Below are 24,054 nucleotides of genomic sequence, written 5' to 3' on the forward strand. Positions count from 1 at the left end.
TCTCTGTGCCGCTCTTCAAAAGCCCTCCTCTAAAGCCCTTCTCTCTATGTATGAATACATGAATCAGTATTTGAAGGCAATAGTTTCGGCTTTATAGTTGTCGCAAGCGACACCTAATAGCCCAAACTAATGACTAATTCAGTGCTTCAAAACATTTTTGAACCAGGGCGTAGTTTGCTCTGGTGAAAGTGCCAGTCGCAAAATTGCAGTGCACTGTTGAGGTAATGTGAGCCTGTGTACTTGAATTAATGTCATCATTATCAGAATATTGTCAGTATTGTAAATGTCTTTAATGATTTGCTTCCTAGGTTGCAGGTAAGTGCCTCTGGAAAGCACTATGACTAATGTTATAGGACTAATAGTAATGTGTAATGTAATAGGCACTGCATTCGTTGTTATGTCTTGTGTGGTTCTGTAACAGGGCATGGATGAATTGTTTGTCTTTAAGTAGCCATCAATTACTGATTAAAATCTCCATTCCCTGTCACAGTAGGTTTCCTTGTTTCAACGGAAAAACATGTTTGCTTTTGATAATGGGTTTCAGAAGCGGGAACACAATGTGCTTTTCAATTTGTGTTGCTACTAGGTCATCTCATATGAATGGGATAGCAATTCTAGTCAACATAATACGTCCAACTATGCATTAGGATATGCAAATCATATGCTTGCAACAAAGTTCTCTTGAAAAAATACGGGTAGAAAACAGCACACTACCAGAAAATAATTAAATTGTGTCAGAGCTTTATTTTCTTTGTATATGAACAAAAGTTGAGTAAGGGTCCAACACAATCCAAAATGTCAATGTGTTTGCCTTTATATTTCACCTTTAGAACATGGCAGTAACATGTAAGGAGATTGGATGCAGACCCCATACTACTAGAGAAGCGATTAGGACAAGATTGTATCTGAATTTCAGAAATGTCCTTTAATTAGTTACCAGAAAAGGATGGGCTCTGTGAAGTTGTTCCAAAAAAGTAAAATCATGGCAATTTCAGAAATGTCATTTAATTAGTTACCAGAAAAGGATAGGCTCTGTGAAGTTGTTCCAAAAAGCAAAATAATGGCAATTTCAGAAATGTCATTTAATTAGTTACCAGAAAAGGATGGGCTCTGTGAAGTTGTTCCAAAAAAGTAAAATCATGGCAATTTCAGAAATGTCATTTAATTAGTTACCAGAAAAGGATAGGCTCTGTGAAGTTGTTCCAAAAAGCAAAATAATGGCAATTTCAGAAATGTCATTTAATTAGTTACCAGAAAAGGATGGGCTCTGTGAAGTTGTTTCAAAAAGCAAAATAATGGCAATTTCAAAAATGTCCTTTAATTAGTTACCAGAAAAGGATGGGCTCTGTGAAGTTGTTACAAAAAGTAAAATAATGGCACTTCGTGCCATGGCCTTGTCCAATGGCCTTGTTGTACATTCTTACTTTTTTTTTAAATATTCATTTTATGAATAGAGACCTTTGCTATTTTGTCAATGATTTATACATGAGGTAAAACATGTACTGTTCTAAAGATGACCTAAAGACAGTGGTGATTGTTTTTCGAACATTTCAATTTTGAATTCCTTTCATAAGTCTAGGCAGCATGGTGTTGCAAAATACTATGTTCTGATGCATTGTTTTCTTTTTATGCATATTGTTTGATGACTGAGTGCAATAACAATATCCGAAATATAGAACCGTGATGATGGTTTTGTATTTTTAGGTTTGCGTAATACTGCCCACGCTTTATGATTTCCAAACCACTTGCTATACAAGTTTTGTACATTTCCTCACCAAATACAATTGCCCTCACCTTATCTAAGTAAAGCATGTTGTACTGAAAGAATTTCAGTCTGATAACTCCTGTTTGCATGCATCCATCTAATACACAAATATTGACACATGAACTAGATATCTCGTTTGTCTAGAAGCAATGTGATCGTACTTGAACATAGCCCGAATGTATCACAACTACAGGAGGCATTGAAAACTAAAAAGGCGATTACTGCACAGCAAACACAAAAAGGGGTAGGTAAACAGCTTAGTTGAAGGTTGTCACTCCCGTAAAAAGAATACTGTACTCTCAGGGGATACACATAAGTGTCATGTAATTTACATTTCAGGCGCTAAATCCTTCACTGGTGTAATAACATACGCAATGGCAGGAAAAGGAGTATGACAGTTGTGACATTACCAACCCCACCACTACATCGATATATAGCACAAAATTGAGTGAAGCCAAACACAAACATTTTTCCATTTGGATTCCACAAAGACATGAACCATGGAAATTATTGTCTGGTTGATCCTCCCTCTCGCCCCATTATCTGGTGCCTTTGTCAAAAAAAAGCTCTATTAGGCCATTCCAAAGGTTCCCACTGACAGCGTTGCCCATACTTTGTTGCAGACTGGGCTCAGCACCTTCAGATGCTGCCACTCTATGTCTGTTGTTATTACAACAGTTTAACTCTACTATTGATGCCAAGATGCACAAGATGGGGTTGATAAAGAAGTAACACTTGCAAAAGAGTTGCTTGGCTAGCCCTAAGGCACTCGTGCAGTCTACTGATTTGGGCAGACGGAGCAAGTGATACAAGATGGCGTTCTTGAAACATGTTTCCAGAGTTGCCCTATCTACCTGAAAAAAGAGGGCAGTCTATGTTACAATACTCAGTGTAGTTTCAGTCACCATGGTAACCAAAGGTAGCACACATACTTGCAGACAGTAACCATAGTGTTTGGTGGCCAGTGGAAATGCCCGCCATCCTGCCCAACCTGCAGGACATCCGCATTGTAAGAGGGGGCCATTCGGCTGCGGCGACTGGAGTGGGCTGTTGTCGAATGAGCTTACGTCACATGGAAGTGCGTCAGTCCTCCTACCGGCAGCACGGCATCCTCGGTTGCTGGGTTAGAAACAGTACACAATCTCACCAAGGTTTAGCAGATTTCGAATATTGTTCTTGGGGTTGTCTGGGGAAACCCAATCAACTATTGCATTGTTAGGTGTTCTGGGGACCAGACAGTTGCCACCCAAGACGCATCACAGGATGCTGCCGTTACAGGTGGGATTGTATTACCACGTCCAGTGGTGACAATTCGTCTGTCACTTCTTGAGCGCACGGTGGAAGTGAAAAAGTTCGACAGAAACAGCCCACTGCTCCATGCATTTAACGGTAAACAAATATTGCATTTAATTCCGCGCCACCCAGGTTTAGCTCCCCTATGCATAAACTCTTGTCTGCCGAGGCGGATAGTATTTTTTCTATGTTTATGTCCATTTGGTCTGAATGTGTGATGGCCGCACACGCATCTACCAAGGAGTAGGTGCACAACTTGTGAAGTATCTACACGGTATTTGAAGCATTGCCAGTGAAGCTTACAGAAATAAGTAACAGTTACGCATCATCTCATGCGACCTACGCAAACACTATCACACTCTCCAAAAAGCGGCAATTCCCAGTTGTGTTGCAGCTTAGTACAAAGCGGTGCACCAGAGCAAAATGATACATCATCGTACAGTGCTAGAGAACAGTGTGGGTCATTCGGCTGTAGCAGGGAACTATGAGCTCATGCAGTAAACAAGCCCTTTAGATGATGAAAGGAAAGAAGCGAGACAATACACCCACAGAAAAGCAGCGTTCACAATCCACGAGTTAGTGTAAAGTACACTTTCTAATGAGAAGGAACATCAAAGAAAGCACTGCTGATATATACAAAGTGATGTTTTCTGCGCCACCAAGAAAGTTCACCATAACTGCCTTTTAGAAAGAGATGCTGTGTGTCATTTTCTTGAAAACCCCTGAATCGTCCATCCATTTTTTCTGTACTCCTTGTATAAAAAAAAATGCATGGGTGTATTGCTCTTTTGAGAGATGTTTACGGGTGTGGCCCGTACTGTACCGCCCTGCAAGTTGCTGAAGGAGTTGTTGCTTTTAGCTGTACCGGATGGACATGTACATACATCCTAATATAATGACCTTATTTTGGACCACGGGCAATGTACAAAGAGTGACCTTCGTCAGAGTAACCATACGGAGACCATGTACTTCGAATGCAGTAATTATTTCATTTATGAAACACCTGGCGTTTTTAAGCTAGAAGAGAGTGCAATTTTGTGCTTGTGCGGTGTTTTCCATTAAATTGGCAAACACTGTTTCACTGCTCTCGCCTGCGAAAGGTAAGCTTGGCAAATATTGTTTTTAGTCCTGTACCCTCTCCTCACAAAAGGACCAGCCCCTGGCATCATTTGGAACCTCGAAACAGCTAAAGACCCAAGGCCCATTTCTTCTCCCCACCAGAGGCCCGTCACTGCTCCAAGGCTCATTCCCGCTCCGAGGACCATTCCTGCTCTGATGCTAATCATTGTTCCTAGACCTATCCCAATTTCTAGGCCCATCATCCTGCTGTGGCAAATGTTTTTTCTGATGCCCACCACTACCAAAGGCCCATCTTGGTTGCAAGGCGTATTCCTACCACGAGAACCATGCTGGCCCCAGGCCTATCTCTCACCCAAGGGCACCAATATCAATTCCTGCATATGGCCCATCCCTGAGAAGATCCCCACCCCCACTCAAAAGGCATTCTCTGCTCAAGGGCCCTCTCTGCCTTGAGACCTTAACCTGACCCTGGTCCCTCTCATGTTCCTCATGTAAATTGGAGTGATGGTGATGGATTATACAATTGAGACATAGCACATATACAATAGGGACAGAACAGGGAAAGTAACTGTGACATGATCATGAATGGACCAATGAGAGAAAGAGAACACTAATAGGAGGATGATAAATATTTATTATGTATATGCATGCCCTTTTTAAAGGGGATTGCCGTTTGTCATGAGCTCTCCATCTCCCAGCAACTTGCATGTAAACTGTTGAGGAAGCCAATGGCAAAGGGGTTCAATGGATGCACACTCAATTCTGCTGGTTCCCTGACTGAGCTCTGGCATGTACACAATCCTGTGTGCACTGTACTCAGGCACATTTACAGTGCATGTTTCGTCCATGTGAGTGATGCCAAGCTGACTAAGCTTGCACAAGGGTGTTCAAAGCTGCTCCAGATGGGATGGATCTGACTTGCTCAGACTCACTTGTTGGCATTGCCTCGATCCAACTCTCGAATGGATTTTTTCGTATGTTCCCATCATCCAGACACCATGTGGGGTTCTGCTTTCCACCACAATCTGTTTGGGGTTCTGCAGTTATCTGGGCACGGTGCAGCACTCTATGCCACTCCAAATGCCAGTTGGGGCACATCCTTGCTTCAAATCTAGGCTGGACCTGCTATACCACAGCATGACGTTCTACTATGAATTGCCCATAGCTTGCCATTTTGAGTGCTTGGACGTGTGGATATTATATTATTAAACAGCAGGTTGCTCATTTTACATGTATTTGTTTGAGTTCCGGTGGATCGCTCACGTGTTCAGCACTCGCAAAGCCCACATGTCACAAGTTCGAAACCTGGATAGGCAGACTCATTCATACATCTTTCTGACCTCCTAAATTAACATTTATAGTAACAGAATGTTTACAGTAATGAGAAGTGAGGAGAAATCCAGCAGAGAAGCACATTTTTAAGCGAGCCAACAGTCATGTTTGTGCAACCCACAAAATATACCATACTCAATTGCACAGATATGGAGCTGGTGAAAGCGTTATTGCTAATTGTGTCATGCTTGCCTGCCCTAATTGTAGTGTACGTGACGGGAATCTATAAAACTCATAATGGTCTGTGAATATTTGGGATATTAATAACTCCACCTGGTCCAGGGGCTTTTGGTAATGTGTCAAATCAAGATACATGTTTTTAACTATAGTTGAATTGAAACATAGATTTGCATCTTACTCACTATACTTTCTCTCAATTATTGCTACAATTAGTTACAAACAGATCGACTATTTTCACTTACATTTGAAATCAATGCTGGTTTCCCCTTGTAGGGGAAAGCCAGCAATTAACCAGAAGAAGGAACTAATTACTGAGCTGAAACTGCCCTAAGAACAAGATAAACAATCTTCAAATAAAAAAGAAACTGTGGTCCCAACATGCTGGAAAAATCCATCTGTAGGCTGCAGATGAGATGGGCTGTATCTCTTCAAAATGGCCGATTTATCACGTGGACCAATGAAATGTCGTCGAATGATAGCATCTGATTCCAATGCTTGCAGGTGTACGTGAGTGATCACAATTCCCCGCAGCAGATAAACAAGCCCTTTCAGGAGCTGAATTGTAGTCATAAAAGAGTAGGTTGGGATTTTATAGTTAAGGTGCACAGTTTTTTTCCCCCTCCAAGTCAGTATAAAATTCTGCTCCTCTTCATTAATACGCCGGAAAACAATGTGGTCTGTAAGCCTTCCTGGAAGTAGGAGGTGTTGTCTCCAAACACCGGTATCTCTGGCGCTGTCGGAGAATTGCTCCCACTGTTGTCATCACTGCTAAATGCTGAAATGAAAATGAAATAGATTTAGACATCATCTAATACATACATATAAATAACTATTTAAAAAAAAAACATGGACAATTTAGAAACAATCCAAATAATTCTTGAAACGTGGGATGTGTCAACATTTGTAAATTCATTTTAGTCTTTAAATAACCAGGAAATTAAACGTGACTCTTCTGAAATTCTCCAAAAGCAGACTCTTGAAATACAACATAAAAATAAAACAAAATACAGTCGGAATCCAAAGAGCACATAAGGAATGTAGATGCCATTATGCACCGATAGTTGATTTCAGTGACTGGGATTTCAGGATTGTCAATGTGGCGAGGGACACTATGTGCATGCATGCAGCAGTGTCTAGGGCATGGGGGTGCAAGGTATGATTGCAAAGCTTACCATAACTGGTGAATTTCCTTGGGTTTTAGATTTTGTGCTGCAGCTCTAACGTTCCTTTAACATAGTTTATTCACTACATTTCAAAGGTTTTTATCACAGCAACTTAAGCATAATGTTCCTCCAACAATGTCTTTTCACTGATTTCACAGGTTTTTATTTGGGAAACTTAACAGTATTGTCCATTTAATAAAGTTTTTGGAGTAAATGACAATGGCTTTAATAACTGAAGATGGTTCATGATGTTCCAGCAGTGTATTCATAATTCTTCTTTGAACACATATGAAAGAACTATTATACTCTTTCATCAAACATGTTTTTGTGGTTTATAGTGATTGCATGGAATGCCAAAGCATCGAATGCCTTAGCATCTAATAAAAAGCAACGAAAAAAAAGCATCAAATGCATAAACAAAAAAAGATTAATGGGGGTCCTTCCAACCCCTGTTTTTTTACCCCTTAAACCTCTTTATAATTAAAATAAAACCTTTTCCTTTTTTTCAATTCATTTTTTTCGATGCTTTTGGCATTCAATGCTTTGCATTCGATGCAATGACTGGATACCGTTTTTGCAGTCCTTACTGATATATGTCACTTTGAGCAGCACATTTATTTATTGGATATTTGTAAGGCATCTATACAACAAAGGGTGTTTAAAGGCGCCATAAAACAAAAAAAGGGGGGGTGATCAAGGGTGAAAGATACAACAAACGGTCCTACTAGGCCTTGTGACATTCAGATTGAATTGTGCAAGTGCAGACAAGAAGTGCGAGGGAGGGGGGGCAACTGCCGATCTGTGCAAAAACAAAGTGCTAATGTGGGAAGGAAAAAGGAGAAGAGGAAAAATGGAAGTGCTAGGGGGAGGCCCGAAGGCAAGTGCCAGGGAATGGAGGTACGTGCAGGGAAGGAGGGGTTGGGCAGGGGGGCCCTGACCCATGTAGTACTTAGAAGGAACCAGGCAGCCGTCACTGAGGCAGAAGTAAGTGTTAGCAGGGGAGGGGGAGAGTGAAGGAGGAGGAGAAAAGGAGGGTCTTGAGGAGCTTCTGGAACATAAGGCGATCTGGCTCAAGCCTGAGAGGTGCAGGAAGACCATTCCAGAGGGAGGATCCTGCGGAGGGGAGACACATACCCCTCACTCTTTTCTTAGAGAAGTGTCTGATTCGCAAAGAGTTGGAGCTAGGAGACAAACGGATTCTAGCAGGGAGGTATTTAGAGAGAGAGAGTTGGACAGTAGCTGGGTCCCAGGCCCCAGAAAGCCTTGTGGATGATGCAGAAAGTCTTGAATGTGGGAGGCATTGGATCGAAATTAGAGCTGGAGAGATGAAGTCTCTGGGCTTGAGGCCAAGAATAAGTCTTCTAGCCCTATTCTGGATTAGTTGAAGGGGACGAAGGGAGGATGAAGGAAGATTGAGGAATAGGATGTTACAGTAGTGAAGCCTAGAGAGGAGTTCTGGAGACATTGAGTTTCTGGGGGAAGGTGAGGAAAGGGAGAATGCCTCTGAGGAGGTGCTGCTGATAGTGGGCCTTCATGGCAAGGTCCGCGATGTGAGCAGAGAAGGAGAGAGAGGAATCAAAGAAGACACCAAGGTTTCTTGCCTCACAAGAAGGTGAGGAAAGGGGACCCATAGAGGACGGCCAGAGGGAGGGAGGGACGGTGGGAGTTGGGGTCGCAATGAAAAGGATCTCAGTCTTACTGGGATTAAGGTAGAGATCATTGACAGCGCACCATGACTGAGCGGCAGTCATACATCAGAAATGAGAGTGGAAGAAGAGGAGGAAGAAGAGGGAAGCTTGACAGAGAGGTGTGTGTCATCTGCATAACAGTGGAAGTGAGGAGAGAAGAAAGAGATCAAGTGGGCTAAGTGTCCAACGGGATATTATATTGTGCCTCCTTTATTGAATATATTGGCCTAAGCCCAGTCGCTCTGCGAAGAAATCCGTGTTGCAAAATTCCGATCTTAGATCGATTTAGCCGTCATTTTAGGTTCATCCGCCATTTTGATTCTCACTCCAAAGTCACCCTGTGTTCTAAAATGGTGGACTGTATTCTTCTGTTTGTAACTTGGCCGTCCTGACCTCTACATGTAAGTTAATGTTTAATCTGCCCACAGGCCAAATGTTAGGGTCATGTAATGAGACCTTGTCCCTGGTTGACCTATAGATCAAGGATTACCTGTGCCAACTAAACTGATCCGCGATCATATATTAAGCACAATGTTGTTTAAATACTGAATGTGAACACTTGTTGAACTAAATTGTATAAAGCATGTACGAAGGCTTAATGTTAAATCCAAAGATACACTGTTGCCATTGTGACTTATTTGTGCATAAACTAGGAATAATCCATATGTATATAGGTGAATAAATTAGAAGTGAACTCGGCACGGACCCCTAGCCCAAGGAATGATTAACCTGTAGATGGGCTGGACATCATGTTAGAAATTGTATAAAAAGCGTGAGTGTTCTGATGTACAGCCCCACTCACTTCTCACACCGAATGGGCTGGTATTCGCTGTGATGTACTGAGGGCCAGATAGCTACCTGTTACTTTGTTCCTTTGACAACTGTTCAGTTGCAGAAATAAAGATCTGTGTATCTTTGTAAGCCCGTGTTTGGTGTATTTCCTTTTGGGGTACTCAGCCTCGATATTCTCTTTGTTCTTTTACATAAGGGGAAAGGTAGATGTTGAAAAGGTCCAGCAAGAGGATAGAGCCTTGGGGGACGCTGCATGTTCAGAGTATGATAGGGGAAAGAAAATGGCCCAGCTGAACCTGGAAAGGTTGATTGGAGAGGAAGGGGGTCAACCAGTGCATTGCCAGGCCTGTGATGCCAAAGGTGTCATGAAGCCAATTCGTCAGGGTGGCATGAATGACCATGTCGAAGGTGATGAAAGATCCAGGAGGATAAGAACGGAAGGAGAATTAGAGTCAAGATTAGAGAGCAAGTCATCATGGTTGTTCAGTAGAGCAGTTTCCGTGCCTCTGACAGCTCTGAAGTCGGCCTAGTGGTCGTGGAAACAGCTGACAGATTCAGTATGTTGGGAGATGGTCAGTCTCTTAAGGAGTTTGCTGAGGAAGGGATTAATGGAGATAGGGCAATAGTTACTCCAGCAGGAGGGGTCAGAAGAGGGCTTTTTAAGGAGGGGATGCACAAGGGAGTGCTTGAGGGATAAAGGGACGAAGCCGGTGTTAAAGGAGTGGTTACAGAAATCGGCCAAGGAAGGTGCAAGGGAGCCAATGTTGTCCTTGATAGTTCTGGAGGAGCAGGGAAGCACCTGTTTGGAGGACACTCTCATACAGAGGACTAGTCTAGAGACCTCATCCGGTGCTATGGGATAGAAGGTGGAGAGAAGTAGGGAAGGGGAGAGGGGAGTCAAGGGAGGCATGACAATTGGGGAGAGAGGCAGGAGTGAGGTAGAGTAGAGTGAGGACCGAATGTCTTGGGTTTTGGAAAGGAAGTGGGAGGCCAGAGAGGTACAGAGGCTCAGGGATGGCAAGGGAGATGTGGAGACTGCAGAAGGATTGGCTAGTTCCTTGTAGATTTTAAACAGTTTGCCAGAGTTGTTAGTGGCCCCAGAGATGCAGGGTTGGATGTGAGCCCTCATCTTTGAGCAAATGGAAAGTGTTGCACTTGAAGGCAGGCTTCATTCGTATCCTAATGACAGGGGCAAGGCTATCCAGTGTGTTGGTGATAGAAAAAGGAAGATTTGCAAGGGCAGAGTCAGTGTGGGAGTCTGTGTCAGGAGTGGGAGGTGGAATGAAGGTGGTAGAAAAAGCAGCAACTGACACTCGCTTCATCAGTTAGATGATGGAGAAGGAGACAGACAGTGCAGGTATAGGCTTAGCATGGGGACCTAAGAGATCCAGACAAGAAGATAGGAGGGAATGGTCAGACAATGAGAGAGTTGCAGTGTGAGGGTAGGAGATTCGAATGCCTGAGGAGATGAGAGCACACAATGTATGTCCAGCAGACTGTGTCGGACTGGAGGGATGAATGGTGAGGGAATGAACATTGCAGTGGTTGGGGTAGCATCCAGTGGCCACCTCAGGAGAGTCAAGGTGAATACTGAAGTCACAGAGGAACAGAAGTTTGGAGGTAGAGACAAGAAGGGAAGAGGTGAGGTCAGACCACTCACAGAGGAATAGAGTGACCAGACCAAGGGTCCTGTAGATGGTGGTGAGAGTCAGCGAAAGGGTTGGAGAGACACTGAGCCTGCATACTAGGAATTTAAAGGAGGAGTAGGACTGAGTGGGAATGATAGTGGCAGGGATCCAGTCAGGGAAGATCCTGGCCACTCTGCCTCCAGACCGGTTAGGCCTGGGCTTGAAGGTGATCTTGTAACCCTCAGGCAGGAGTGTGTCAAAAGCAGTGAAAAGGCTGGCAGTGAACCATGTCTCATCGAGGACGAGAACGTAGAGGTCAAAGTGTTTGAGAAGGAGACCGATATCAGAAGCATGTTTGACGGCAGAGCGAGAGTTGAGGATAGCTAGGTCGACCTGGTTACCACCTTTGAAGGTCTTCCGAGTGGGGTACAGGGACGTGGTACGCCCATTGGAGGAGGTGAAGGGGCAGAGGGTGGCCCCAGAAGGAGAGGCAGGAGAAGAGGGGAAGTTGGTGAGGGATGGAAGACGCCTATCAAAAAGGAGAAGGTTGGGCTGAGAGCCCTGTGCCATGTCAGTGCCATTGTGATAGACATTAATGATGCGCCCGGAGGATGAGAAGTCCACCAAGAGTGCTTCCCATCTGGTGCCTCCATTAATGGGAGAGGAGGACAAAAAAGAGAGGATAGAGACCATATGTGGAGTTCACAGGTCCATGGAGGGAGAAAAAAAGAAGATGTTGGTGACAGTCTGCCTGGACACATTGATGTATTTGTCAGTAAAATTACACTGCACATGCTCTAGCTCAAGGAGAGAAAGTATTCCAAATTAAATGATCATCTTCTGCTCAAGGGTGTATGAAATGAAGATTCTTCTCTCTCTATGCACAATCCGTAAGCGGATAGCTTTTAACAAGAAAAAGTTATCCCAGGCCACAGGCTCTCATGCTTTGGTAAAGCAGCGACTCGCCTTCAGGCACACATATTATTAGGCAGGCAGCTTAACCCCATAACATGAGAAAGCCCGGGAGTTGCGCCTGAGACGGGCCTCCATAGTTTAGTTTCCTGCACCAGCTTGGAGTGCAGCTTCATCGCAAAGCCCCAAGCACCTGAGGCACAATTCAAGCCGGCTCACTGCCAATCCGGACACCGCTGGTGAAGGTTTGTCCATCTGCCTCGGAGCCAGGAAACAGGTAGGATCCACCAGCACTCATTTCAGGCTCTATTCTCCAAATAGAGAGTTGGTTCCGTAAGGTGCTGCACAGCTCGTCGGCCATTGCGGTATGATACCTGGTGCTCAGCACGGCATCTAGGTGGTTCGCTCTACACATATCACTTTCCGAGGGTGTCTACTGCAGGGACCTGGCACTCTCAATGGGCCCACATGTGCACCCGCCAAACCCTGCGTGTGCGAGGACGCATCTCTACTACGCTTCTTCTGGCTGCCATGTTGCTGCAGATGGGTTCTGGACCATGCAGGTCCCTTGTTTCTATTAGGATCGGAATCCCCATAATCACCTCGTCTATCAGAATTACTGAAAAGTGATGCAACAGGGGTTCTAACGCCCCTCCTCAAAACATGAATGGGATACAAGTTATGTGTGAATTGCCTAGGGCATGAGGCGCAGCCATGCCTCTGGCCCCACCAAACGACCATCAACATTCACTGGAGCTAGCCTGCGGCCTGGCACAGTATCCGCTAAACATAATGGGACTGTGGGCCACTGTCCAAGGCTTGTGGCCATGGTGAGTAACCGCAATCCCTGAGGTATGAACTACAGCCATGTGGCATGCCCCGCCAAGTAAACCACAATGGAAATTGGGCTTGGCACCCCTTTAACAATGTTTTGTCCTGTGAATTTCAATACTTTTTAAAACTAAAGATGCTACATTCTGTTACAGCACTGTATTTAAGCTAGTAAAAACGACTCAACTAAGATATTTTGTGCAGCGCACATTGAAATGTGTCACTTTAAGCAACAGATGCTGCAGATGCAAGCTATGGCTGTATTGTCTGGGACATATGGTTTGGCCCAGCCCCAAGCGCACCAAGCCACTGACAACAGCCACTGCACTTGGCCTGCGGCCTGGACTAGTGCACACAAGACCATAATTGTACTGTGAGCCACTGTACAGTGATTGTGGGCATGAACAGTGGCCACAAACCCTACTGCATGGGCTTCAGCCATGTTGCCAATCCAATAAACCAATCCACAACAACCATGCAACCTGGCCAGTGGCCACAATGCTCCATAATGGGACAGTGGGTCTTTGTCTACAGCAAGCATCTCAGAGTAAACATTGGGCCTGGACTGTTGCCAGGCCCAGTGGCCCCTTTAACTGCATAGCAGCCATGGCCAGTGGCATAGATTGTCTAGGGCATGAAACACTGTATGTATTTACATCAAATGTATGCACACAGCCTGTAAGGTGTAGGCCAATGCTCACTGTGCAAATTTGTTGACAATCCATCCAGCAGTTGTATAAAGTAAAAAAAGAATAAAAGGACAGATGTATGTTTGTCTGAAGCCGTCTTGCCCGCTTCAACTGTTATCCCCGCTAGATGAAGCTGTTGCCTTACGTATACAGCAATAAGACTTCAAGTTTATCCTCCAGGCGAACAACATGTGTATTTCAACAGTGATAACATACAATTAGCTGCAGAAAAGTCCCAAGACAGGGATAACACTTTAACAGCATACTTCAAGTTGCAAATACTAAGAAAATATATACATTTTAAAAAAACATATAAGCATAAATTCATTTGATTAAGCACTATTTCTCCAACAAAAGATTTGTATTTATTGTACTTATGTATTATGTAATAATTCTTTGTAATATTTCTTGGCATTTTTTTTACATTATATTATTTTTTGTGCATTGGGTTACAATTAACCCTTAAGCACATTTATTTAAAACACATTAAAAGCACATGAAAACAATCACATTCAAATACATTAAAATTATAACAAAATCCACCTTAACATAGAGCAGAGAAAAATAAACGACTTAAAATTAAAATGAAAAGAAGAGAAGACCCCATTCTATTAACCCTAATAGGAATAAATAAATAAATATATAAATAAATAGATAAACATTTCATTATGTGAATATAACTATATATTTAAAACCTAAAATGCTATCTAATACCATATCTATGCATCTGCACCCAGCCTTGCAAGAAACACCTTCCAGATACTAAAAGCAACTGCTGATATAACTAATGGCTCGGCCCCGTAATTGATACTCCAGAAGTGGTTTAATTCAATTCAATCTGCATTTTCCACATAGACCACATACCCATTCAAAGAAGCAGATTTTAGACTTGGGCACTGGGTTAAAATACGATGACTGGTCTCCACTTCAGTGTTACAGAGCCGGCAAAGCCTCTCATTGAAGGGGATTTTGCACCATCCCCCTATATTTTCAACCGCTGGTAGAAGTTTAAAGAGTATTTACGCTATAAACCTTCTGAGATCAACTGCACTCATTTTTGTTAGATAGGCGCAAGGAGAATCCAGGGGAAATACTTGACCACAGTACTCTCTGAATCTACTTTTCTCTTGTAACCTACCCATATTAGTGACTGTATTCCAATTTCTGGTCTTACTTCTCAGAATAGAATCAACAATCAGCAATTCCAGTGCCTGTTCAAAGGATAAACCAATATTCTGCATGTGGGTTACTGTTGAATGATGGAGCTCACGCAAAAAGGGGTTTGAGTTATTCTCAAGAGAACAAGAGGCCAATAACCCCAGTCATATATTTCGGCTGGTTCTGGATGTTACAATCTTCAGGTACCATTTTGATCTCTGCAGTAACCATAGGAACCTAAGTGAAGAAAGGCTAAACCCCACTCTCAATGCCTCGACAGACATTGTGCTTGCTAGACAAAAACATTTCTACCTCCTCCAAGGGGATGTTATTCAATGTCCATAAAAACGTATGTTTCTTACTGGGCTTACCCCCAATCAACATAATCTTAGTCTTGAAGGTGTTCATTTCCATACGGTTATTAGTGTGCAAGCGTGATAAGGCATGCAATGAATGCTGGAGTCTTATTGGAGTTAGGTCTAGTAGCACAGTGTTGTCTGCATAAGCCAACCAAGACACTATCTCACCTTTGATTCTGGGGGGAAAATTACAGGCAGTACTAATTACTTAAGCCATATCAGAGACATAAAGATTGAATGAAAGAGGTGCCAATACGCACCTCTGTTTAAGACCCCAGTTAGTACATATAGTCTGGGTGATATTTCGGCTCTGATCCTCTCTACAGTAGTGTCAGAATGTATGGTTTTAATGAAATACAATAAAGTACAATTTATTCGCCAGCCTTGAAGTTTCCACCAAAGCAATGGCCGAGAGACTAGATCAAACACCTTTGAATAATTGATAAAACAACAATATAGGCACCTATTCTGTCAATGAACAGTCTCTGCCACTAAATATTGTACAGAGCTGATGTTATGCAATGTATTGTGTGCCTTTCTAAAGCCAGTCTGAAATTGTTTCAACATGCCCTTATCCTCTGCCCATTTAGTGAGTCTAGCTAGGATAATGGATGAAATAATCTTTGACCTCAAATCGAGCCTGGCCAACAATTGATAGTTGGAGGGTTCCTTGCTATGCCCTTTTTTTAACACAGGGATCAGACTGGATTTCTTCCAGCTATCTGGGACCCTTTCAGTGTCCTCAAAATAGTGAAATAATGACTGCAAAGTTCTCGCCCAAAATTCTGGATTGGCTTTGAAAACCACATTGGCTACTGAATCAGGGCCAGTAGCCCGAGAGCTTTTCAGCTTATTTATGTTTAAAAGAATATCATAAAAATCTGAGCCCAGAGGAGACATATCCATCATTACGGGGAGTACATCTGTAGAGAAGGAGCCAAGTACCCCTACTCCAACCACCCCGCCCATATTACCTGTTTGTTGGAAACCAGAGTATGAGACATGCACGCAGCAGTTGACCAGACAAAGAGCAGAGTATGGACTCTGTGCAGTACCAGTGAAAGTACCAATACCTAAGAAGATCTGGGAGGCAATGTACCCATTGAGTTTACTGTACCTGCAAACAAGAAAATATGATGGCCATTTGAATGAGATTCCTGAAGAAGCAGAGCAGATAAATGGCAAAGATGAATGGTGACGTCACACAGAATCGAGTTGACATCTGTAGAAGAGTTGAAGAGACAAGAGAATGCAGATATTCTTTAAGGCATCAAGAAAGTATCAAGGATAAGTGACATCTTGGGATCAAGGTGAAAAAGCTTATGCCATAGAACCAGATGAAGATATTAATCCAGTTTATACGTGTACAGATGCAAAGGGAATGCAAGCAGACAAAGTAATCTAGAGGCTAGCTTTATAGTAAATAGATTCCGGCAAGCGCCAATATATATATATATATGCATATGGACGAGTAAAGGATGGATGTTTCCACTGCGCATTATAAGCAGTGCTGGACATAAGCAAGAAGGCCTCATTTCAGTGTGTCACAGTTAATAAGCAAACTGAATTACAAAATGAATTTCAGCTGAAGGAGTTGGATGAGCCAAAGAAGCCAAGGTCTTATCAAACTAGTGACCCGGCATTGGATACAATTTGTGTGAAAGAACAGAAACTTCTGTTCAGAAAGCTTGATCAAAACAAAAGACGTCAGAAAATTGTATTTTAGTACACTAAAAGGCTCGATTCCATGGTCTCCAGTCCCGTGGAAGAAAGAAGTTGGAAGAACGAGGTGGTCACACCTACGCACGAGGGCAGAGTGTGCCCACACTCCTTAAAATTTCTCAGAGCACAGTACATCTCAAGGCCAGGCTTCAAAGCCCTAATTGACACTGGACCATTGAGGTGATGATGGATTGATTTGCTAATTGGTATGAAGCAAGTGTTAAGACGAGCTCACCAGCACCTAGATATTCAGTCTGCAAGCTGCTAGACGTAGATTAAAAAGTGACGGTGGTTAGAAGCCAACCAATTGTAGAGGACCGCATAATTAAGGGTCCTATAGTTTGTGTAGCCAATGGGACGTTGTGTATTTAGTGAAGTTCATAGGGACCATTTTAAGGGGAGGGCTTAGTTGCCCCACCTGATTTTCCTTCACTGTTCTATACTGATATGGAACTTATACTTAGATATTCACTCAGAGCCTATCACTTCCTTCAATAGTTTTTTGTATTTTTCCACGGAGGATGACATTGGTAATGACGCAGGTTAAAATGCCACTCATGATGATTTTTCTTGCTATAACCTGTGCATTTTTAAGATTCATTGAGGAAGAGGTTTGAGCGAGTGCTGATGTTCGTTTTACTCCCTGTTTTAAATAATTGAAATAAAAACAGACTTCCTTTTGCCAAACTACCTGAGTCGTTTTGATTATTTATGTACGAATAACATATCCATCCCCATCCATCTCAAGGGTAATTGCTACTCATCAAACGGGCTGGGATATCCAGTTCACATCTAATTTTGGCTGCACTGATTTGCAGTCAAAATATAGAGCTGTGATATATTCAGCCCATTGTGGCTCAGTTATGCATTAAGATCTCATGGAGCGCCTTCAGTTAGAAATGATTGATATTTATTTAGCCCAACATTGTCTACTATCATTACCCTTCAAAAGGCTGAATAATAGCTTCCAATTAGAGTTATTAGTGGAATGTTTGTGCTGACGTAGCCAATTCATAAATTGAGTGGCAAGGGTAATTCATTGGGCTGCTCAAGCCTCTCGAGTAAGCAAGAAGTCCCTCCTAGCCACCACCCTTGTGCAGTGATAAAGGTGCTTTCTTCAGTGAATCAATGCATACAAAAGAGATGAATGATCTTTAAAAGGTTGGTTATGAGGTTTCTGCTTAATAGACAATATCTGTGCTGCTAGATTGTCCATCAGGTCTCAATATCCCAGTCGTAACACTTTAACCAAATGTGCTTGCCAGTTTTCTTAACCATGCCATCTGTCCATACAATACGATTACCCTGATGGTTAAATCCAACATCCACAAATATGGATGCAACAGAATGCAATTGAGGTAATTTCTGGAACCAATGTAAGACAAAGTGATCACTCATGATCGTATGCTGTATTTGGATGGGAGTACATAGACTTCTCATTCTGAAATCGGAATGTGCATAGTCAATGCATGTCTTAGCTTTCCTATTTGTCCATGTGAAATTTGGTATCCCATGTACTGCACGTTCCCCTTCCCCTCTCCCTTGCACTCTCCCCCCTTCCTTCTTCCCATGCACTTGCACAATCTGAATGACACCTGGCCTAGTAGGATTGTTGTCTGTCTTCCCTCTTTTCCCCCTCCCTTGCCTTGTCGCGCCTGGAAACACTTGCGTATAGGCACGTTATAAATGCCATATTATTTCATATCATATCATATCCCCATTATCAATGTTATTTTTATCTAAACAACTCAGCTTGTGGATGTCGAGAAAGCATATCCATACACGATCACTATAAATGCTGTTGTAGTCAGGGGCTCCAATCAGACCTTAAAGATTCTCAGACTCCTCCATTGATGGATTAAGATGGAGATTCTGGGCATTAAAATCCCCTGCGATAATCACTATGCTATTGGCGTATTTTTTATACCAGCGCATAAGAATATTCTCAACTGTACTCTGTATGCCCATAGTTTCCAGTCCCCCTGGAGGATCATACACATTTATAATGAGAGTCCTATCACTAAGACATAACTGCTCACTAAATGATGCAGATAAAACATAGGGAGAAAAGGTGTTAGCAGGAAAAGGCTCCAAACTATAAGGATTCTTCTCCCCAATAGCCAATCCACCCATTGGGTGACCCCTCGTTACATAGGTGACAGGTCTACAGAGTATTCATTAGCCATCTAAATTAAAAGGAGTTGTTCTCCAAGTTTCTTGCAACAAACAAATGTTGCAAGCCATAATCAATGCAGTGCCCAAAGGGTGACTCAGAAAAGACATGTAACCTCTGGTATTCCAAGAAAGCCATTTCAAGGTATGAATAGTATTAAGGTGTCAATTATTATTTACTATCACTGCTTCAGTTAACCATTGAGCAACCGCCCTTACGGGTTTGGTTTGGTTTGCTGGTATAATTGCAAAGGTTAAGATGCTAGATCCTTTGGTCATGTAATTATCAGTGGACACTGGCCCAATCTGTGCTAACTCTGTCACCTGAGAATTTGACTTAGGGTCTATATCGAATGCATTTAGTTCTAATATACAGATACTCATACCTATCACTGACAACCACATTGTGGACAGTAAAACACTTAATGACATCTATAGTACTATTCAAATCTGGATGGCGAAGCACAGTCTTTGTCTAAATGACGAAAAGACTGAGCTACTCCTCCTTGGCTCTCCCACCAAACTGAACAAACTAGGGCCCATGTTCTCATCATTTAATATTGAGGGAAGCATCATAAAAGTAGCAAAGGATATAAAAACATTAGGAATTTACATTGACTCTGCCCTTACTTTCACCAGACAAACAAATGCCCTAGCCTCTTCCACAGCACTGACTTGTAAGCTTATCAGAGCCTGCCGACCTTACCTGACACAGACAAACTGCACCTCAATAGCAAGAGCACTAGTCTTATCTAAACTTGACTATTGCAATGGATTATATTTGGGCACATCTTAGCAGAATATTAACAAAATGCAAATAATGCAAAATAATGCAATTAGAGCGGCTTGTAACATTCCTAGAAAGCATCACATCACACCTACCAGACAAGCTATAGAATGGCTTAATATCACGCAAAGGATAGATCTGAAGGCACTCTCACTCACACATGAATGCCTTTACAACCAGGCACCCACCTACCTAGTGGACACCTTCTCACGACATAACTCCATGAGACCTACTACAACTGCCCAAGCACATTGTGTCGCCATCCCTCGTTTTAAACAACAACGGGCAGGTGGAGTCAGCTTCCCGGTCTGTGCGGCTAAGAAATGGAACAATCTACCTATTCACATTAGAGAAGAACTCTCATTCGCACAATTTTGCTTAACAGTAAAAACCTGGTTCCACCTACATGATAACAGCCAGTCTAGTGAGTCTAATTAACTCACCCTACTGCTCTACTCATCCTACAAACATTGTATATATCTGCTGTCTCTCTTAAGATTAATACCTCTTGCACATTGTCTACTTAACTTTCATTTGTAATGACTACTCTACTTTACTGATTGTTTCACGTATATTTACTTATGTACGATTATCTTCCAAAACTCGGAGACATTGGGGATTCGTGCAACCTGATGTCACTACAGTGTGAACAGCTGTATATATCTTTAAAGACCTTTATCTATGTAATCTGTAACTTCTTATGTCACCTGTATATCCTATTTGTGTGTAACTTGTAAGATTAGTGCTCAGCTTCCTCAGGGCTTGGTTACGCTTTACAAATAAATACAAATACAGGTGGCTAATAATGTAACGACCACAGGAGATACAAATTCAACCAACACACAGCTTGTCAGACTGTTGATCTCACGGAATTCCACCTGTATAATATCCTCTGTTCCAATGGTATGCAAACGTTGGATATTACAAAATAAATCAAGTATGTAGCTCCGATTCATGAATGGGCTAGACCATTTAGGTTGTATATCCTCCAACTTGGCCCACCTCCCTAAAGGCAGCTAATCCTTTTTTCCGATGTCCTGTAGGGGAAGGGCCTCTGAATTGGGTTTGAGAATTAGGATAGAATTTTTGGTCAGTGTTTGGGTAGATTTGACCTTTTGCAAATTGACCTCAGCAATTTGACCTAAAAACATTTGACCTTTTGACCAAATTGACCTCCATTGCTAAGGATGCGGGGGACACCCCCACAACCACCTTTTAACCTACTTACATGAACATGAGGAGAGGGGACACCCCCTCAACCCCGGCACCTCATACTCAGGTAAGTAGGTATTAACCTATTTGACCTAAAACAAAAAGGTCAATTTGGACCGGATGCAAAAAAGGTCAATTTGGACCACTCAGAAAAGGTCAATTTGGTCAAAAGGTCAAATGTTTTAGGTCAAATAGGCTAATACAGTTGGTCAGAGATATATTCTTTTTGTAAATACCCATCACCTAAACAATTATCAGGCTGAATGGGCACATTAGACTGGGGAATATCCAATGGGGCAGTGGAGCATAGATGAAACGTGTTACCAGACTGATCTTGAAAAGTTGGGTGTGGAAGGCAAGCTATTGCCATAGGATGCAATTGGTGTGGTACAGAGGAACAATCCTTTGTATCTGAATGGCGAGGCACTTCCATATCGCGTTGTAACCAATGATGCATTGGGCCAAAATATTGGACCTACCACACTGTACCATGCTCCAACAGTCTTGTCACCACTGTTTTTTCCAGTGGTAAAAGAGGAGGATTTTGACAATGGAAAAATATGTTCCACTGCAGCAGTGACATTACCCTCTGGTTCGGTATTATTCACTTTCTGCTTTTTCTTAGAATTGCACACATGTCACCAGGGATCTCGAATAGGAGGTCTTGCTGAATAGAATCAGGTTCAGAAATATTAACATCCTCATGTTCAATGCTAGGCGGTACTAGATACAGCGAGACTTCCTCATAGTCTCAGTCCTGCATCGGTTCCTGGTGTGAGGAGACAGGAGATGCCCCCCTTGAACTTTGCCAATTACCATCAACTTCAGTGGCCAATGTAATGAGGGGTGGTGACTGGATGGTGGCTTTTGAGAGAGTGCTGGTTGAAGATCTAAATCAATTAAATCAGCTCGCTCCTCACTGGGGGTGGCATAATTTCACTGTATCATATCAACCACTAGAGCCAGAATGCACTTTAAATCTAGTTGCTCCTTAGAAATGTTAGAACACAGAGCGAACACAGCGTCAACATTCGAGGCTATTTCGTTCAATGTGAGTGTTGAGATGACTTCTTCCTAGGTTGAGTTTGATCTATGGGAACCATCGTATTCACCACAATCACTGTCTGAAGAGTCTGAAGAGGAGATCACATTTTCAAGGATCGGGGTGGTGGATAAGTTATTTCCAATTTTATTATCGCATCGTTCAGTTATTAAAGTGACAAAGTCCGCAGGACCTAAGGAATCACATGCACGTATTTAGCAATGAATTATTATTGTCAATTGTGGGGGAAAAATTAGAGCCTCGAACCTCGCTTAGTTCTAAACAGGGCTGCAGCATTGTTGTCTGTACCACAGAAGCCCCGTCGGAGGCAGAAGGGCCGCTGCGCTAAATAAGTGTTTTTTCTTTCTTTAGGTTGAGAATTTCAGATGTTGGCTATTAGAAGAAATAGGGCTGCATCGTCATTTTCCAAACAGACTGAATTACTGCGCAGACCATATTTACGTACAGCGGGTGGCTTCATATTAAGAGAGTAGTAAAAAAATAGATTTTAATAGTGACATCCCACCGCAATGGCAATAAATGCTGGGATCACTAACAAAGAGTAAGGCAATAAGACATCCAAGGCAGTTAGGTGTTAAAAATGCAATGCTAATAAGAGCAACATTGTTCAGCATGTAAGGGCTGGAATTATTTTCTTGCCACAATGTCAATAATAGCAGTTAGTAAAGGGGAATGCCCATGGGAAAGGTTCAATACTGCAGATGTCTCAGGACCGCAGCATTTTTCCCCCACAGAGCCACGGAACATTGGAATACTCATTCTCACTCTGCCACGTTCGGTTGTTGCAGTGTTTAACTGATTAACTCCGCCTCCTCTTTTAGTAGCACTGTAAACAGACTGCTTTTGCACCAAACAACGCTGTGCTGCAAGTCTGCAGGAACACTCAATCACACTCTGTATTCTTTATTATATCTATAATATTCTTCATGTACGTTTTAAACTTTATTTGAATTCAATTTACTTTATTTTATGATCTAATGTCTACTTCAAATCATGCTGCATGTTAATTGTATTGCTCTAACATCCATCAACATTATATATTTGAGTCCAAAACCTGTAAGTGGGATCCAAGACAATGAGGAGCAGATACAACAATTGGCCGTATCTACTATGTTGAACTTTCAACAAATTTTGTGAGATTTTGTTTGAGGTTACTACTCCTCCACATAAAAGGAGCAAGATCCTTTATATTTTTTTCTATTAACATAAATTACGGTAAAATACATCACATACTATATTTACATTCTGAACATGTCTTCCTTTACGCACATTAGCCTGTGTACACAGGCTTTTCCACTAGTATATAACATATTCAGTGAAAAACATTAGTTAAGAGAAAGTTATGGTGATCTGATTCATTTCAACAAAAACCATAAAACCTTGAAATTCAGCAGATGTGGGAAGTGATGAACATCTTAACTCAGCGTCCCCATACATACGTACATTATTTTAAAACCCTTCTGTGATAACATGTATGTGTTCATGGGATGTGCAAAAGTGCGGGAAGATCATCGCTTCCCACAGCCAAGAGTTTTACTGCAATAAATCAGTTTAACTTAACTCTCGCTTAACTAACGTTGTTTCACTGAATTTAAAGGATTTTGCTATAATATAGTTTTTCATGGCTCCCTACCCATGGCCACAGTCCATGGTGCACCATGGCTAGTGTCCCTTCTGTCTGAGATTCATACCCCCTTACTACTACCTAGCCAGATCCCACTAGTCATAGCTGAAGTGCATGGCCGGCGACTTCAGTGTCTCTTCCCCTCTGCCTTTTCTCACTGTCCATGTTGCTTAAATATTTAAAAACACAGAGGGTCTCGGGGTCCACTGGCCATGCCCATCAATGTGACATGATGCTGGCTAAGAGGTGGTGTTTGGAAGATCCCCAGGATGACACTGTAATGTCCCATCTCCGTGGCAGAGGACTGCCACAAAGTTGTGCCAATGCTGTGCTGATCCTGTTTATAGATGCCAGAGGGAACAATTCTGTGAGCTGTTCGAAGTCTGTTATATTAATATTGCATCTCTGGTTAAGCCTGCATCCAATGATACCAGCACAAGACTTACAGTTACTGAAAGACTGCTCGGGCCATTTTTGCAGCCTGCGGCATGCTTAGACTCTGGCCAGTCACTAGAGTGCTGCATGTGGGCTGTCTGCCTGGCAGCATGGCGGCAGCACATGCCCCATTCCAGATAGTGGATACATCCTTAAAGAGGTTGTCCCA

General features: G+C 42.5%; 1 protein-coding gene across 2 annotated transcripts in view; it reads right to left on the reverse strand.

Annotated features, from left to right (window-relative positions):
* Positions 1-220: 220 nt before the first annotated feature.
* Positions 221-24,054, reverse strand: part of LOC138473064 (zinc finger matrin-type protein 4-like) — a 1,763,309-nt gene continuing 1,739,475 nt past the window's right edge. The window contains exon 8 of one of the 2 annotated variants that reach the window (XM_069611557.1): positions 221-6,425. In XM_069611557.1, the coding sequence (XP_069467658.1) occupies positions 6,303-6,425 (123 nt within the window). In that variant the 3' untranslated portion in view covers positions 221-6,302. The remainder of the gene's footprint in view (positions 6,426-24,054) is intronic. The other variant, XM_069611558.1, reaches the window with a different exon arrangement.

This window comes from Ambystoma mexicanum, chromosome 8 (assembly GCF_040938575.1).
Source record: "Ambystoma mexicanum isolate Mex_15411 chromosome 8, UKY_AmexF1_1, whole genome shotgun sequence".
Classification (NCBI taxonomy): Eukaryota; Metazoa; Chordata; class Amphibia; order Caudata; family Ambystomatidae; genus Ambystoma; species Ambystoma mexicanum.